Source organism: Triticum aestivum, chromosome 1D (assembly GCF_018294505.1).
Source record: "Triticum aestivum cultivar Chinese Spring chromosome 1D, IWGSC CS RefSeq v2.1, whole genome shotgun sequence".
In the NCBI taxonomy this organism is placed as follows: Eukaryota; Viridiplantae; Streptophyta; class Magnoliopsida; order Poales; family Poaceae; genus Triticum; species Triticum aestivum.
Genome location: NC_057796.1, coordinates 88,357,988 through 88,376,178, shown reverse-complemented (window position 1 = coordinate 88,376,178; position 18,191 = coordinate 88,357,988). Strand labels below are relative to the sequence as shown.

General features: G+C 41.4%; 2 protein-coding genes across 2 annotated transcripts; both read left to right on the top strand.

Annotated features, from left to right (window-relative positions):
- The first annotated feature begins 1,137 nt into the window (after positions 1-1,137).
- On the top strand, positions 1,138-8,255 carry LOC123180503 (cullin-1). Its single transcript, XM_044592572.1, has 18 exons — positions 1,138-1,469; positions 1,563-1,662; positions 3,599-3,784; positions 3,865-3,912; positions 3,987-4,190; positions 4,270-4,347; positions 4,537-4,626; positions 4,710-4,790; positions 4,878-4,940; positions 5,367-5,402; positions 5,493-5,579; positions 5,681-5,830; positions 5,926-5,981; positions 6,091-6,373; positions 6,484-6,627; positions 6,706-6,924; positions 7,009-7,176; positions 7,691-8,255. The coding sequence occupies exons 1-18, from the start codon at positions 1,330-1,332 to the stop codon at positions 7,790-7,792; spliced, it is 2,235 nt and encodes a 744-aa protein (XP_044448507.1). The 5' UTR covers positions 1,138-1,329; the 3' UTR covers positions 7,793-8,255.
- Positions 8,256-11,251: 2,996 nt separating this feature from the next.
- On the top strand, positions 11,252-17,158 carry LOC123180502 (cullin-1). Its single transcript, XM_044592571.1, has 18 exons — positions 11,252-11,551; positions 11,671-11,770; positions 12,884-13,069; positions 13,161-13,208; positions 13,295-13,498; positions 13,594-13,671; positions 13,858-13,947; positions 14,030-14,110; positions 14,201-14,263; positions 14,508-14,543; positions 14,613-14,699; positions 14,786-14,935; positions 15,012-15,067; positions 15,184-15,466; positions 15,577-15,720; positions 15,822-16,040; positions 16,127-16,294; positions 16,792-17,158. Exons 1-18 carry the CDS (start codon positions 11,406-11,408, stop codon positions 16,891-16,893), a joined length of 2,241 nt encoding a protein of 746 aa, XP_044448506.1. The 5' UTR covers positions 11,252-11,405; the 3' UTR covers positions 16,894-17,158.
- The last annotated feature ends 1,033 nt before the right edge of the window (positions 17,159-18,191 follow it).

The window sequence follows — 18,191 nt, the reverse complement described above, 5'->3', positions numbered from 1 at the left end:
CGGTGTTTATCCAGTTTCTCTATCACCCCTTTGGGGAGTAGGGACATGGACATGTAGTTAAAAAAACAATGCTGGTCAGAGAGGAATTGAGAAGGATGAGTCTCCCACCTCAGGATGTTGCATTACCAATCCAGGATTCACAGCATTTAAGGAACCTCACATCCATAAAATCCCAGTCTATGCTACGCAAAGATGAAAAACTGACTGGGACTCCCAAGTATTTCATTGGGAAGTGTCCAATACTACAGTTAAAGAGATCAGCGTAAAAGGAAAGGGTGCTATCATCTCCACCAACACAAAGGATTTCACTTTTCATGAAGTTGATCTTAAGCCCTGACATAAGTTCAAACAGGTACAACAAGAGTTTAAGGTTCACAGCCGCTTCTTTATCATGTTCAAAGCATATTATAGTGTCATCTGCATACTGCAGAATAGCCACACCCCCTTTGATCAAGTCAGGTGCTAGGCCCGTCAACATTTTTTCTTTTTGGGCACTGAGAACCATCTTCGAGAGTGTCTCAACAGCCAAATTAAAGAGGAAAGGAGAGTGGGGGTCGCCTTGCCGGACCCCTTTGTGACTTTGGAAGTATGGTTCTGTTTCATTGTTCAGCTTAATGCTCACCGTGCCATTATGTATGATTCTTTCTATCCATCCACACCAGGTTGTCCCAAAGCCACGATTGTGATGACATTCCAGAAGGAAATCCCAGTTTATCTTATTGTAAGTCCAATTTTAACACAATCCCACATTTCTTCTTCTGATGGGTATGGTGCAATACCTCATGCAGCGTGAGGATTTCATCCGTTATATTATGGGACGGCGGTAGTAGAACCGAATGAGCGACTGTATTAGTTTAAGGATACCGTCGATCAGATAATCTCATGTCACGCCATTTTTTTTACCATTAACTTGCACCCGTGAAATTTAAATCAAAGACGTTGGTTTGTCCCAAGGCAAAACCAATGCCACACATCCAACCAAAGTCACGTTTTACTCGCTTTGGTGGTCATAATTTACGAATCACGTTGGTTGTTGGCATATACACCCTGTAAGTTTCTGACTTTTTAGTTATCTTAGGCTTAGCTGTGAAGTGGACACGCCATCAGCACGGCAGCCATGTGCCAAAGTAACGGAGAGAGCTGGAGTGGCGGCGACCATCCATCCCCCCTCCCCTGTTTCGGCATTCCGCCACGCTAGATCGGGCCCTCTTTCCCCTTTCTCCTCGTCCTCCCATTTCCCGTTCCCACGCAGGAGAGGGGCGACGAGACGACGCGAGCTAGGATTCCGGCGAGCCCCCCCGCCCCGATCTGACGGCCGCGGCGGCGGCGATGACGACGCACGAGCGGAAGACCGTCGATCTGGAGGAAGGCTGGGCCTTCATGCAGAAGGGCATCACCAAGCTCAAGAACATCCTCGAGGGCAAGCCGGAGCCGCAGTTCAGCTCCGAGGACTACATGATGCTCTACACGTACGGTACCCCCTCCCCCTGCCCCCGAATTCCGCCTCCCGTCCGCGGCCTGATCTGATTTTCGCCGTGCCCGCTCTGCTCTGCTCTGCGCAGGACGATATACAACATGTGCACGCAGAAGCCCCCGCACGACTACTCGCAGCAGCTCTACGACAAGTACCGCGAGTCCTTCGAGGAGTACATCTCCTCCATGGTGAGCAGCAGGGTCTTCCGTGTGCTGATTGTGGCTGTTGCCCCGTTAATTTTAGCTGTCGGATTGGACGAGCCGCGTGCGGCGGGTGGAGCATTTAAGTTTTTGACCTGCACACGGTTGCTATAGCTGGTAGGGGTGTCGAAATGGTGCGCGTGATGATGATTCTCTTCACCTCTGTGTGGTTACGAATACTATAAACGGACTGGTTTTGTTATATGCAGTATGCGGCTAGTAGACTTGTTTCGTCTGCTTTCTGTCTTTTGTTTGGATGTAGGTTGTGGGTGTACAAAAGTGGTATAGTGGATACGTTTGTACCCTGCAACCTACATTCAAATCAAAAGTAGTATGCAGTAGGGGTGCATCATTGGAACACGAAAATTTTGCATGATACTGTAACATTTATATGGGCACCTGTCAAATTCCCATGTTCCAAATAGCACCCAAGGAGCTTTAGACCTATATAATGGCACATGGAAATGTCTCTAATTTCCTGCTATCAATGTCTTGGGAGCAAGAGAATGACTAGCTGACTTGGGTGCTGATAAATGCAACGGAGAGAGGGAATGCCAAATGCGGCCAGAATCAGGAGATGCCTATGAAATTAGAATGTCCATATATGCTGTAGAAATTCAATGATAGTGTTCTCTTTCGGGTCTAACTTAACTTCCTCTCTCTCTTCGTCATTTATTAACGCTAACAGCACATAGCATAGCAGGGACATTAAAGTCATAGCCTCATTCTATTCTCCTTGTCAGATAACATCTTTGATGTCCATGACGCACCAAATACCCCTTATAGATTGAAATAGTGGGACCGGGAGCTATGCGTGATGTTTTTACGCTAACTAGTAGGGGATTTTAACATCATCACAAAGTACAACCTGGAAATTATCTTGAATCTCATGCATGATACATACTTCTGTGCGAATGAAGAAACATGATACATAAGAGTTCCATATTGCACTAGCTCTGTGCTATATTTACCATGCATATTACAGAAAAGGGATATCTGGAACTGATATTACTTGCAACAATCGTTAGAAGGCGTTTCAGGTTAATATCCGATAGAAATATGGCCAGAAACAGTCAGCAGAGAACTGACCATTGGGATTCACATTTACTGTCTCTTCTCCTAATCCAGAGCAATTGATAGAGTAGTTATCATGGGTTGTGACTACTAACCGTTGCCTAGGGTGTGATCCACAAAAATGAGAAAGAGGAGTGCCCACGAGGGGGTTGTTAATGATCATTTGAAGGCCAAAGGTACCTAGTTGGCAAGTTTTTGCAAACTAGGCCGTTGGTGGCTTCTTCAAGCGGTTTCTACCTTTATTAACCAGTAGGTCACCTTTGATGCATTGCCTCTATGGAAAAAGGACATCTTTCATTGCGAATCTTAGATAACGACACATTGGCTAATCTGCCATGGTCTTAGGTGTATGGTCCATTATTTGCTGTAAAAAACAGGAGACCGAGTAGGTTTGAGCCTTTGAGGACTGAAGCCTAGAATAGATGGCTCTGGGCCAGGTGCCATCTCGCCATGTAATGTTCTTTTTTAAACAGACCGCTTTTGCTTGGTTTCAAGGAATTGATAATTGGGAGCCTCTTTATCTCACACGATCATTATTATACAGTACTTTTAATGCTAAAATGCATCGTGCTTATAGTCTCATCTAAAACTTTATCTTATTGTTGATGGCATATCTTCTTAGAGATATCCCCATTCACGCCTTTAAATCTTCAATTCTAATGTTGGTTATAACCAACAGCTTAAATAATAAAATAACAGAGTTGCCCTTGTTTTATGGTAGCATAGGTATTTAGTTACTTACATTTGATCATTCCTATGTTGTCTTAGCTACCTTTTGTGTGTTTGCTTGTTGGCTTTACACTTATTTTGACTCCATGTAGGGCTTTACACTTATTTTGACTCCATGTAGGTCTTACCTTCATTAAGAGAGAAGCATGACGAGTTTATGTTGAGGGAGTTAGTAAAGAGGTGGTCAAACCACAAAGTGATGGTTCGGTGGCTATCACGGTTCTTCCATTACCTTGATCGGTATTTCATTTCACGGAGATCGCTTCCAGCATTGAGAGAAGTTGGGCTCAGTTGCTTTCGAGATTTGGTAAATGAATGTATTCTGGCATTGAAGTTATTTATATGTAGTTGCTTTGCCTTTGTTCTAACTCTTTTCTAATGGTAAAGGTATATCAAGAAATCAAAGGGAAAGTAAAAAGTGCAGTCATTTCCTTGGTGAGTCTTTGCATCACATAGTAGTCTGAACAGATAATTTTCCTAGATGTGGTTGTGACATTCTCCTTCAACAGATAGACCAAGAACGTGAGGGTGAACAAATTGACAGGGCTCTGTTAAAGAATGTCTTGGATATATTTGTTGAGATTGGCTTAGGCAGTATGGAATGTTACGAGAATGATTTTGAAGATTTCTTGCTGAAGGATACTGCAGATTACTACTCTATCAAGGCCCAAACCTGGATCGTGGAAGATTCTTGTCCTGACTATATGTTAAAGGTAGTTTCAGGACCTTTTTCCTTATTGTTTACATAGTTAAGGACAATAATATATGTGCATTGGATGTCCTTTTCACTAGGCCGAGGAGTGCTTGAAGAGGGAGAAGGAACGAGTTGCTCATTATTTGCATTCTAGTAGTGAACCGAAGTTATTGGAGGTTTGTGAAAAGATCTCTGCTGCAATCCCCCCCCCCCCTTTTTGGTGATTTGAAAATGCCACATCCATACTGGATGTGTATTACACAATTAGTATCTAGTTGGTCTCCCTGAGAGAACATTTGTCATGATTTCCCTCTCTTTAACATATCAGTTAACTTAACATTAACATAATTCGTGGATTGTTTCAGAAAGTGCAACATGAGTTGTTAACGCAGTATGCAAGCCAACTTTTGGAGAAGGAGCATTCTGGATGCCATGCATTACTTCGTGATGACAAGGTATGACCAGAGAGTCATATCCCTGGAGAGTAATAATAATCGGGAACATCAAGTATATTGACTGTTTGCATCTGTTGTTGTAGGTTGAGGATCTCTCAAGGATGTACAGGCTCTTTTCTAGAATAACTCGTGGTCTAGAACCTGTTTCTCAAATTTTTAAGCAGGTATCTGCTTATGCAAAGCATGCTTTAGTTACTCCATAGAACAATTTGGAGTTTTGGACATTGTATTTAAGTGATGTTATTCTGCAGCATGTTACCAATGAGGGGACAGCATTGGTGAAACAAGCAGAAGATGCTGCTAGTAATAAGAAGGTGCACATTTCTTGTCACTATAACTTCACAGTTTCTGTGGATCTCAATGTATTTTTATACTTAAGCCCGCTTGTACCACGTGCAACACCCAGTCCATTAATTTAGCCTTGCATGCTAGAGCCCGTTATTTATCTGGGCTGGGTTGAACTCTTTCATTTTTCCTCTTGTACCTTCCCTCTTCCCTGATTGTACCTGCCTCATGCGGCCCCTGCTTGTACAAGTGATTGTTGGAGGAAAGGACCAGTTGGATTCCTTGTCAGATAGTGCCTAGAAATTGGTTGTTACAGTATGTGCCGTTTTGGTTTGTTCTCGATGCTTTATTTTGCTCTGTCTAGTAGTTGTCTCTGTGCTTCAGACTTGGCTTTTCAAGTAATTTCTTTATTCGTCATCTTGAAGTGAACGTCTAATAATTAATTATTCTTACAGCCAGAGAAGAAGGACATTGTTGGTATGCAGGAACAGGTATGTACATTCAGACTATATTGCTGTCAACCCAACTTTTTGTAATTTTAGTTGCGACATTTATCACCATCTGAGAATTTCTGGTTTTAGGTTTTTGTCCGAAAAATCATTGAGCTCCATGACAAGTATGTAGCATACGTCACTGACTGTTTCCAGGGGCATACCCTCTTCCATAAGGTTTGTCAGATTATATGTTTATTTGTTTCTCCATGATTCATCTTTTGCAATAAAATAAACAGGAACACTCTCTGATCTTTGTTTCCTATTCCTTTGCACAGGCGCTTAAAGAGGCTTTTGAAGTGTTCTGCAACAAAGGTGTCTCTGGTAGTTCAAGTGCTGAATTGCTTGCCACCTTCTGTGATAATATTTTAAAGAAAGGCGGCAGTGAAAAACTCAGTGATGAAGCTATTGAGGATACCCTGGAGAAGGTACATGCGTCAATCTGTTATGTGTTCTCTTTTACTTGCAGACATTAGTGGATTTTTATCTTTCGGGTGTTAATCTGCAACTGGCCATTCATCAGGTAGTGAGATTACTCGCCTACATCAGTGATAAGGACCTTTTTGCTGAGTTTTACAGGTAATTGTTTTTAACATTGTACAATAACTTTAATGCCTTGTAAGCTCAAGAAGATAAGGAATTCCATTGATTTCACTCTGGGCCTGATGTTTCATGGTGATGATGGCAGGAAGAAGCTGGCTAGGAGATTGCTATTTGACAAGAGTGCTAATGATGAGCACGAAAGAAGCATTCTGACCAAGCTAAAACAACAGTGTGGTGGCCAATTTACTTCAAAAATGGAGGGCATGGTCACCGACCTTACTGTTGCAAGAGATCATCAAACTAAGTTTGAAGAGTTCATAAGCACACACCCTGAATTGAATCCTGGGATAGACTTGGCGGTCACTGTTCTGACAACAGGATTTTGGCCAACTTATAAATCATTCGATATAAACCTTCCTGCTGAGATGGTAAATTTACTGTTTTCTTGTGCTCTCCACTTCTGCAAACTGGGGTCTTAACTATTTTATGGCCTTACTCTTTGTAAGATTATTAACATTGGCAACTCCCAAAAAAATAGGTGAGATGTGTCGAGGTTTTCAAAGAGTTTTATCAAACAAGAACTAAGCATAGAAAACTTACATGGATATATTCCTTGGGAATCTGCCATATCACCGCAAAGTTTGAGGCCAAGACTATCGAGCTCATTGTTACAACTTACCAGGTAAGCATAAACACGTACATGGTGTTGCTTTTATTTCAGATGCCACAGACTAATGAGTTCTTTCGGTCTCTTTGTCAGGCTGCATTGTTGCTACTGTTCAATGGAGCTGATAAACTTAGTTATTCTGAGATAGTAACGCAACTGAACCTGTCAGATGACGATGTAGTGAGGTTGCTCCATTCTCTCTCTTGTGCGAAATACAAGATTCTTACTAAAGAACCAAGTAACAGATCTATTTCTCCTAATGATGTATTTGAATTTAATTCAAAATTTACTGACAAGATGAGGAGAATTAAGGTATTTTTGGTTGTATGTTTCTTTCTTGCTTCCTCGATTTCGTTACGGTTGGATGTAATCATTGCTTGTTATTTCTGTCCACAGATACCTCTGCCTCCAGTTGATGAGAAAAAGAAGGTAGTTGAAGATGTTGACAAGGATCGAAGATACGCAATTGATGCATCCATTGTTCGTATTATGAAGAGCCGCAAAGTCTTGGGTCACCAGACACTAGTAATGGAGTGTGTGGAGCAGCTTGGTCGCATGTTCAAGGTATGAAACATTCTTCAAGTGCTGTTAGCTGTGCTAATGGTAAATGTGGTTGTGTCCATTTGATCTTGCCTTTGTAGGACCAGCGACAGATGTGTTTACATGGCTAGTATGTCAAATTCAAGCCATATATATTTTTTGTCATGTAGCTTGTTGAGTCCTCAGACTTGCATCCTCACATTAGTGCAAATGAGAAATATATAGCTATATTTACTACTCCCTCTGTTCACTTTTATAAGGCATTGTAGACATTTCAGACAGCGTGCAAAACAGCTCAATTTCAGTTGTCGGAAACGACTTATAAAAGTGAACGGAGGGAGTAATTAATTTTAAATCATACAGTATACTTTAAACCATACACAATGCATCCAGATGTTGCCCAGTATCTTATTTTCTTTCTTGGGAACTATGGATATTCCAGACTGAAATATTTACCAAACGTTGAAGCTAGTACATTTTATGTAGAATTTCCTTTAATTCCTTGACCTGATCATGGATGCTCGTTTTATCCCTTCAGCCCGACTTCAAAGCAATTAAGAAGCGCATTGAGGATCTTATAACCAGGGATTACCTGGAGAGGGACAAGGAGAACCCGAACGTCTACCGATACTTGGCTTGATCATCGGTTCTCCATGCTGGGCTCGGTAACATCTTGCGTGTATGCCTACCAAGCTACTGCTATTTTAAGGATGCTATATTTTGTGCCATGGCACACCGCATTGGCTTGTCCAGATGGATAACCTGGTGGCGGCACCGACATCTGTCATTTGTACATGAAGGTCGTCAGATCCAGTTCTTTGGCCCTACCTGTATGATAGAACTGCTCTGGTAAAAGAGAAGGTGGTTCGTCGGGGCAGGCCTTGGTAAATGTTGTACACTCCTACTGGTTGTTGTGTTCAGTTTTTTCGATTGTATTATCAATATAGTTTTCCTGTAATATATCCTTGCGACACAAAGATAATTCAAAGGGATGTATCTCTTGCTGGACCACCTTCGGCTGTGTAATTTCTGTAGCAGCGGCAAGAGACTGTATTGTGACTTCACAAGGATTTCATATAAAGAGATGATGATAGATGTCAAAACTGGGATCATGTGAAATTTGCTCGAGGTCCATTTGAGGGAAAATATCTGGTGCTCCGGGAGCACCTAAGCTTAGGTGCTCCCGTGCGACCTCAGCCGTTGGATCTCAAATCCAACAGCTCCTGTGAGATGGTGAACATTTTTGCAAGAAAGCCCTCATAGAATCTGAAAAATGCGTGCAAGTACAGCAGCTACAGCAGCTTCTCATACGCCGTTGGATCTAAGATCCGATGGCCCAAAAGCCCGTATCATGGGAGCACCTAAGCTCCCGTATCACATAGGATACTCTCCCGTCCATTTGAACCTGACGGTTACGGTGCGGTATGCAGCATTTCAACAGGGGAAACTACAACGCCTTCTGGAACAATGGGATTTGGGGTTCCTTTTGCACTGATGAGTTTCAGTGGAAAAAGAGGGTTCCTTTCACATTGATGTATTTTGAAGGAACTATTATAATTGTTTTTCAACATAATATGAGCTCTAACGCAACGGGAAAATCACTTTCCGGTTGATACTGACTCTATTTTTGTTGTGAACTGTACAGATCCATGTTCTTAGCTATTCATTTGGGTTTGTTTCCTTTAAGTAAATGATTTCATATGTTTTTGAAGTAATCCGTATGCATTTAAGTGGACCTCGTTAGCGGTGGCTAGGGTCAGTTCTTCCCCTCTGGACTTTGCCGATGAGCCTGTGGATTCGAGCTCGTCTTCCATGCTCTGATCCTTTCCGAGTTTGTTTGTCTTGACGGATTCAATGAAGCTCTGGCATAGATTCCCGTTGTCTCTTGAGGCAGTGAGGTTAGGGTTTCTCATTGTACTGGCAATGGTGGTATGATGCTAGGTGCTTCATGTCGATTTAAGGGTTCACGATGGTGGTATGATGCTAGGCGCTTCATATCGATTCAAGGGTTCAATAACTACGATTTGCGGCTCTATGATGTTGCTCCTTAGTTACATGTGCATGAAGATTTTCTGGCCGTGATCGATAAGGCTAGTTCGGCTCTGATAGGGGGCGGCGATAGCGACACATCGAGGACTCGTTTTGACGGTGGTAGTGATCGTTCCATGGTCCAAAAGCCGTGAAGTATTTTTTTTTATTATGCTTTTGGGTGCTTTGTACTTATAGTGAAATTTTATAATAGAGTTGGATTTTTTTCAAATAAATGGAAATAATGCATGTGAGAGGGCGTTTGGATTTTAGTACTAGATCCGTGACACTGGGTCAGGACGAGGACGACAGCGGCAGAAGACCTAGCGCTCTAATATGACAACATTTTATTTTTTTCCTTAGCTCAACACGTCATGTTTTTTGTCTCTGTGCATATAGTTATGAAGACAGAGAGGATGAAAGCCGTCCCCTTTATTAAATACTACTTCCTCCCATTCATATTAATTGTCGTACTTTTAATTTAAGTTGCGATAATTAGTATGAATCGAAGGGTGTACCTTATTTTCATATAGTTCAACACAAAGGGTAATTAAATATCGTACTCATAATTTGGATGGACTTACATAATCCGCCCCCCCCCCCTCACTTTGAACTATATATGTAAAAAGGAAAGAGATATGCTACTCCCTCCATCCACAAGTAAGAAGTTTTAACTTTTTGTGAATATTATGTATATAGACACGTTTTAGTGTGCTTGTTCACTCATTTCAATCCGTATGTAGTCTGTATGAAATATTGAAAACATCTTATATTTGTGAACAAAGGGAGTGTATCTTAATCTAGATATAGCTCTTAGTATCAAAACCAAAACAACTCACAGATTTTCTCTCACAAAATACATTAAATGAGAGATTGCTTATAGATACAACAATAAGATAGTGCAATTAATTGGAGGAGCTATATCTAAATACTCCCTTTGTTTTTGTATACAAGGCCACTCTTTTTCGTTTCAAACTTTGACTTGTAATTTTAGTCAACAAATTATGGGTTATATGTCATCAAAACTATATCATCAAAAAGTTCATTGACATGTGCATCCAGTGACATACTTTTATGACATATAACTCATATTTTTTCTGTTAAAATTAATGGCCAGTGTTGGACATAAGAATGTGAAGTGACCTTGTATACAAAAATGAAGAGAGAGTACATATGATGTAGCTTCTAAAGATATAGTAATTCATTAGAAGTGCCCTAATCTTATGAAAATGAGATGCACTTAAATACTTGCTCTATATAATTATGATACTCCGAGACTATAAGCATATGACTGACAAGGTTACATATGACTAATACTAAACGATCGCTAGGATTGGCCTAAGTGCGACACGCCTGGACAATGCAATAATGTGAAGACCAATGGGGGCAAAGTCTCGACCATCACTTCTCATTCTCACATATGCTACAATCACATGATCCAATATTCCGGAAAAAGAATCACATTGACATAACATAATTACTTATTCACTCATGAGAGCTTAACTTAAATATTATCCAGAGAACTAAATTTAGTTTTATGGCCACGTGTATTTGGATTACACAGACTACAAAACACAAATATAGGCATAACACATGATGATTGAGACGCCACGTACTGCCAATTTGTTTTGATTTGAAGATATATAATTGTTTGGTGGTGTCACTTTTGAACGATGTACATTAAATACAACAACAATTTTTGGGAGAGAGAGAGACATAGTCAGTTTATAAATAAATAAAATTGAATAAGGTTTGATCGAGATTTGAGTTTAAAGATTCACATCCGCTAATATTTTTTGCATAATATAAAAAACACAATGGGGGTAGATTATGGTTCTGAGCATGTCCCACCGGCCAGTCAGACATGAGCTAATCTACTAAGCATGTGTTCAACTCAACGCAGTCGTAATCATGTGCCGAACCGACCTACACGCGTGGCTAGATAACAGGGGCGACACGATCCCCTCGCACACGCCTCATCCCAGCCGTCATCCGCCGATCGGACGGCCCAAACGGCCCCCGGGAGCGGAAGCGAACCTTCCTCCAATCAAAACGTCCTTGGTTGCGACGGGATTCCCCTCCTCATAAGCCGTCCGCCCCGTCTCCAACCCACCATCTCTCTCCTCCCCCAAACCCCACGCGGCGACGGGCGCAACAGAACCCAGCCTCCTCCTCTAGGGTTTGCGGCCGCCGTCGGGGGCGGAAAACCGGCGGCTACGGCGGCGATGGCGGGCCACGGGCAGGACCGCAAGACGATCGATCTGGAGGATGGGTGGGCGTTCATGCAGCGGGGCATCACCAAGCTCATCAACATCCTCGAGGGCAAGCCCGAGCCGCAGTTCAGCTCCGAGGACTACATGATGCTCTACACGTAAGTCGCCCCCGTCCCCGCCTCCCTCCGGCCGTGCCTGGGCTAGGCCCGATTCGATCTGATCCGGTGCTGATCTAGGGTTTCCCCGCCCCTTTGCTTGTCTCTCCTTTGTCGCGCAGGACGATATACAACATGTGCACGCAGAAGCCACCGCACGACTACTCGCAGCAGCTCTACGACAAGTACCGCGAGGCCTTCGAGGAGTACATCCGGGCCACGGTGAGCTGATTTTCCTGCTCCCGCTTATGCTTACATGCCGTGTCGTGTGTTCAGATTGTTCCCTGTTTCGTGTGTGTGTGCCTGTGCTGTTGGTTCCCCGGTCCAATCAATAAGACGAATCTGATTGTGTTTTGGTTTCGAACATGCGCCACCCATGGATTTGCACGCGTTTTTTTTTGGGTTGAGGTGTAGCGGGAGGGGAGTTGTCTTACTGGATGCAACTGATTACATTCTATCTTACTAGTACTCCCTCTGTAAACTAATATAAGAGTGTTTAGATTACTAAAGTAGTGATCTAAACGCTCTTATATTAGTTTACGGAGGGAGTATTTACTAACACACATGATAAGATCCTGTTTAAATATTTTGTGCCTGCACAATTTGAAACAAACCTTCCTATTAGAATTCCAGTATCCCAGTCAAACATCCCTTAACATAAATGCACCAGTCAGTTTGCTTTTACTCGACAATGTGTTTTTAGGTCAGTTTATTTCTGCTCCATCTTTCTGGGGCCAAAGCTGCTATGCAAACAAATTTCTTCACGGAGCTGGAAAAGTGAAACCTGCATTTTAGAACTGTTCTCAGCGTTTTCTGTGGTTGTTCTTGAGATGAAGAGTACTTTTATCATGTTTGCACTGTATATCTGGTTAAAATTTATTGCTCCTCTAATCCGATGAAACACTTGTCTAGCTATCTTGTCTATCACTAAGATTGTCTTGTCGAATAACTCACTCTGTCAGGGTCACCATTCCGGGCTGGTTATATGAACATTGAGTCCATTTATTTATCCTGTAGAGACTCTGTTTGTGTGACTGAATGATTTTATTCCGCTGAATTTAAATGTAAAAGTTAATAGTATATCCTCGTATAATTTTTGGATATTTAAGGTCATTGTCATTGAGTGTATATTTTCTCCACCATATTTAGTCTAGTTATGTAACTTGTAATCTTTCTGTGATGTGATGGGATGAAGGGGGACTAGGAATCCAGTGTGATAGTTATGTTCTGAATTTGTGACACGAGTCACACAAGCACACATCTTACAGTTTGTTTTATAATCATCCTCTGGTTTATTTGTTTGCTCACCTTTTACTTATACTCAAATTACTGTAGGTCTTGCCATCATTAAAAGAGAAGCATGATGAGTTTATGCTCAGAGAGCTGGTACAAAGGTGGTCAAACCATAAAGTTATGGTTAGGTGGCTTTCACGCTTTTTCCATTATCTTGACCGGTACTTCATCACACGGAGGTCGCTTACTGCACTTAGAGATGTTGGGCTTATTTGCTTCCGAGACCTGGTAAATTGCCATTTTGTAGTTCCTGTTCTTGATATATGCATATTTTTAGTGTTTTATTTTTCTGTTCTAATCGGTCAACTCATGGTAACAGATATTTCAAGAGATCAAAGGGAAGGTAAAAGATGCGGTGATAGCTCTGGTGAGTCTTTGCATCTCTCTATGAACTTATATCCAATGATTTTGTGTACATATATAACTGAGTGTGGCGGCACCTTTCTTAAACAGATTGATCAAGAGCGTGAAGGTGAACAGATTGACAGGGCCTTGCTGAAGAACGTCTTGGATATATTCGTTGAAATTGGGTTAGGTAATATGGATTGTTACGAGAATGACTTCGAAGATTTCTTGCTCAAGGATACTACAGATTACTATTCTGTCAAAGCTCAAAGCTGGATTGTTGAGGATTCTTGTCCTGATTACATGATAAAGGTACCATTGATATAAGGCCTTTGGACTGCCTACATATTTACCTATGCCTTGTATTTTTGTTCTATGTAATGGATTGCTGATGCCTCTTTCATTAGGCTGAAGAGTGCCTGAAAAGAGAGAAGGAGCGAGTTGGTCACTACTTGCATATTAATAGTGAGCCGAAGTTGCTGGAGGTATGTTGAAAGTTTGTGAACCTGTTTGGAACTCTCTTGACTGTTTTTTGTTGCAATGATTATATTTTGAATATGCATTCACAGTTTAGTAACCAGAATATTTTGATGACCAATCTTTGATGAATGATACAAAATAATGCAGTCTGTGATATATATGTATTTAATTTGTGATTCCTGATTTTACAGAAAGTGCAAAATGAATTGCTTGCCAGTTATGCAACCCAACTTTTGGAGAAGGAGCATTCTGGATGTTTTGCATTGCTTCGGGATGACAAGGTTTGATCAGAAGGATGTACATTTCTTAACAGTGTATGATATTCATCAACAGAATTGGCCACTCATCCATCGTTTGCTACAGGTTGAGGATCTTTCAAGGATGTACAGACTCTTCTCAAAAATCACCCGTGGTCTGGAACCTATTTCTAACATGTTTAAAACGGTATTCCCTATAGTCCTCAAGTTCTCTCAGCTCTCCTTTCTACTCCTCACAGTTAATCCTAAATTGTGATTTAACTGTACATCTTTGCAGCATGTTACGAATGAGGGTACAGCTTTGGTCAAGCAAGCAGAAGATTCTGCTAATAACAAGAAGGTGCAGTCTTTAACTTCAGCCATCACATCATTTGTGCACTTGTTTGTGGTTCAATTTGATTAGACAGTTGAATTAGCGTAGTACTCCCTCCGTCTCATATCATATGGTTCAAGAAGACACTCTTTCATCTTATATTATGGGACGGAGGGAGTAATATATATCATTCAAGTGTCAATGACGCCATTCCACATTAATATTCTTTTTTTTTCTGCGAATACATATTCTGAAATTATTGTTTGTACAGCCAGAGAAGAAGGAGATGGTTGGCATGCAGGAACAGGTGTGTAACTTTATTTTACTACACTTATAATTGACATCTGTTACCTAATGCTTGTTATTTGCCTTTCAGGTTTTTGTCTGGAAAATCATTGAGCTGCATGACAAGTATGTAGCATATGTGACAGATTGTTTTCAGGGCCATACACTCTTTCACAAGGTCTGCTGGTTGATACGTTTGTTTTCCACGTTGCTTTCATCGTAAATTGAAATGGCTGCCTCATTCTCAAACTTCTCTTTGTCCAGGCACTTAAAGAAGCCTTTGAGGTCTTCTGCAATAAGGGTGTCTCTGGCAGTTCCAGTGCTGAATTACTTGCCACCTTCTGTGACAACATTTTGAAGAAAGGCTGCAGTGAGAAGCTCAGCGATGAGGCCATTGAGGATGCCCTTGAGAAGGTACAACTGCCTTCACATTTGCTGATGTCATAAGTTTAGAGTAAGTTACTCAAGTTTGTCAGTGAATGGCTTTCAGGTGGTGCGGTTGCTTGCGTACATTAGTGATAAAGATCTCTTTGCCGAGTTCTACAGGTAACTACTTGTTAACCTTGCTTGGGATTTTTTTGCCTATTTAACCTCCACAACTGAATAGTTGATCATCATTTGGAGCTTTGTATTTATGTTGAAATGCTCGATCAATTTTACAGGAAGAAACTTGCAAGGAGATTGCTTTTTGACAAGAGTGCCAATGATGAACATGAAAGAAGCATCCTGACAAAGCTCAAGCAGCAGTGCGGCGGGCAGTTTACTTCAAAAATGGAAGGCATGGTTACTGACCTTACTGTTGCAAGAGATCATCAAACTAAGTTTGAAGAGTTTGTAGCTGATCATCCGGAGTCGAATCCTGGGGTAGACTTGGCTGTTACTGTCTTGACAACTGGATTCTGGCCAACCTACAAAACTTTTGACATAAACCTTCCCTCTGAGATGGTAAGATAACTATTTTCTTGGGAAATAAGGAGCATGATTTTTGATTTAAGTATTTCCTGTTTTTGCGTTTTTGGAAATGGAAATTTATCTACACTATCGATTTTTATCAGGTGAAATGTGTAGAGGTTTTTAAGGAGTTCTACGCAACAAGAACAAAGCACAGGAAGCTTACCTGGATATACTCCTTGGGGACCTGCAATATCAGTGCAAAATTTGATGCTAAAACTATAGAGCTCATTGTTACAACATATCAGGTAACTTTGACAAACTGTATACATTCACTTTGACAAATGTGTACTTGCAAGTTATAATCTGTCATCTGCGATTTATTTTGACATGCTTATTGTTTTGGCAGGCTGCACTGCTGTTGTTATTCAATGGATCTACTAAGCTTAGTTACTCTGAGATTGTAACACAGCTGAACCTGTCAGATGATGATGTTGTCCGTTTGCTCCATTCTCTCTCTTGCGCGAAATACAAGATTCTTAGCAAAGAACCAGCTGGTAGAACTATTTCGCCCAATGATTCTTTTGAGTTCAATTCAAAATTTACTGACAGGATGAGAAGGATCAAGGTATTTTCTGGTTTTCTCTTCTTTGGTCTTTATAGGCTATTATATCTATGTGATGCTTTCTGATTGCATATTCACTTTACTTGCAGATACCCCTACCTCCTGTTGATGAGAAGAAAAAGGTTGTTGAGGACGTTGACAAGGACCGGAGGTATGCAATTGATGCATCAATTGTGCGTATCATGAAGAGTCGCAAAGTTATGGCCCATACACAGCTAGTTGCGGAATGTGTGGAGCAGCTCAGCCGCATGTTCAAGGTACTGTTCTTCTCTACATACTTGGTCATTGGGAATTTGGCATATCTTGCTACTATGCGCATTTAACATCATCGATTTTTGTTTACATAACTTGCTACTGTTAAACATTACCCAAATTCATTGGCATAGCATGCACTAACATTGTCATTTTTGTTGCACTTGCCTTTTGTTATGGATGATTTTTCCTATTCTTTTTTTGAACACAATGTGGCTGACGCCTGATGTTTGCACTGAAGTTGCTAATGTCATGTTTTGGGGTAGTTGTAGGCAAATGACATAGCTAGCTGTTTATGCTTTGTATACTGTTCATATTTGTTTTGACACATCGGTTGGTTTAGCAGCTGACAGATGTTTAGCTTGAATTCAAAAGACTTAGCTAGCTGTTTATGCTTGTCTAGACTGTTCATATTTGTTTTGACACATGGGTTGGTTTAGCAACTGACAGATTTTTAGCTTGAATTCAGTTCTGTAACCTGATTTTTTTGTTCCTCCCGCAGCCTGACTTCAAAGCAATCAAGAAGAGGATTGAAGATCTCATCACGAGGGATTACCTGGAGCGGGACAAGGACAACGCCAACACATACAGATATCTGGCTTGATTAGTATTGGTGGTAGGTTGCAAGCTTGCTGATGGTGGCAGCTGCCGTGTCACGTTCATGATACGCTCCAATGACTTGCTGCGATGTTGCAGCTTATTTTGGGGATTTCGGTTGCTATCTTCCCGGGCTGGTCTCATTTTGTACATGGGTCGTCAGAAACACTAGTAGGCATCTCTGGTTTAGAGGAGGCACCTCGGTACCACTGAATTATCCTTCTCTTGCAGTGCTTTTCAAGTATGACTTAGATAATTCCTTGCCCTTCGTATTTCTGCCAACTTAATCTGTTAGAACGTGGGAGCTCCCTACTTTAGTTGGAATCTACACGGCTGTGAGGTATAATTGCGTTTGGTACAAAGCAGCTCACGGTAGCTTCGTTCTTTGGCAAAAGATAGCGTTATCATGGATAGGATTTTATCCTGTTCCCGAATTTTATTGCACGGCTGAAATGCTTATCATGGATAGGATTTTATCCTGTTCCCGAATTTTATTGCACGGCTGAAATGCTCTGACCCTCGTTTGAAACCTGTCCACGTAAATCAGAGCAATCTAAAAAAGATTAGCATGTTCAACAGCGCAACTTCCCAGGGGAAGATAGCCTGTTGTGGCGTACCCATATTTGAGCTGCATATCTACGCTCAGTAGAGGAGCACGCGCCGCCGCCCAACCAGACCCAGCCGGGACCTCGCCCGAGCTCACCCTTGACCTACGGTGCCCCGTTTTCTCCAAGACTGGCGAGCTCATCTTCTTCCTGATCTCGTCTCTGGCTGGCGAGCTCATTTCCTCCTGATCCTGTTCTTGCTACACATTTGCTGCTGGATAAATGTTGAATGATTATTGTTGCTTCATATGAATGATGTTGTTAGTTGCTAGAGATTTGGTAGATGGATGAATGATGCATATGTAGTTTTTTTGCTAGATGATTTTCTCCTTGGTTTTTTGCTTCAGATTTGCTGCTGGATAGATGATGAATGGTTATTGATTTGGATATGAATGATGTTGAGTTGCTAGAGATTTGGTAGATGACTCCTAGTTACTTGCTTGATGACTAGCTACTGTCAATGGTCAATAGATGGATGTTAGTTGCTACTCCCTTCGTTCCGAATTACTTGTCGCACGTATGGATGTATCTAGATGTATTTTAGTTCTAGATACATCCATTTCAGCGACGAATAATTTGGAACGGAGGGAGTAGATGATTGGCTACTGTCAATGAGATTTGTCATTCTATTTGTAGTTGACCCTCTTTTGTAGTGTAGCAAAGGAAACGTGAAAACCATCTTTATTGTAGTAGTAATATT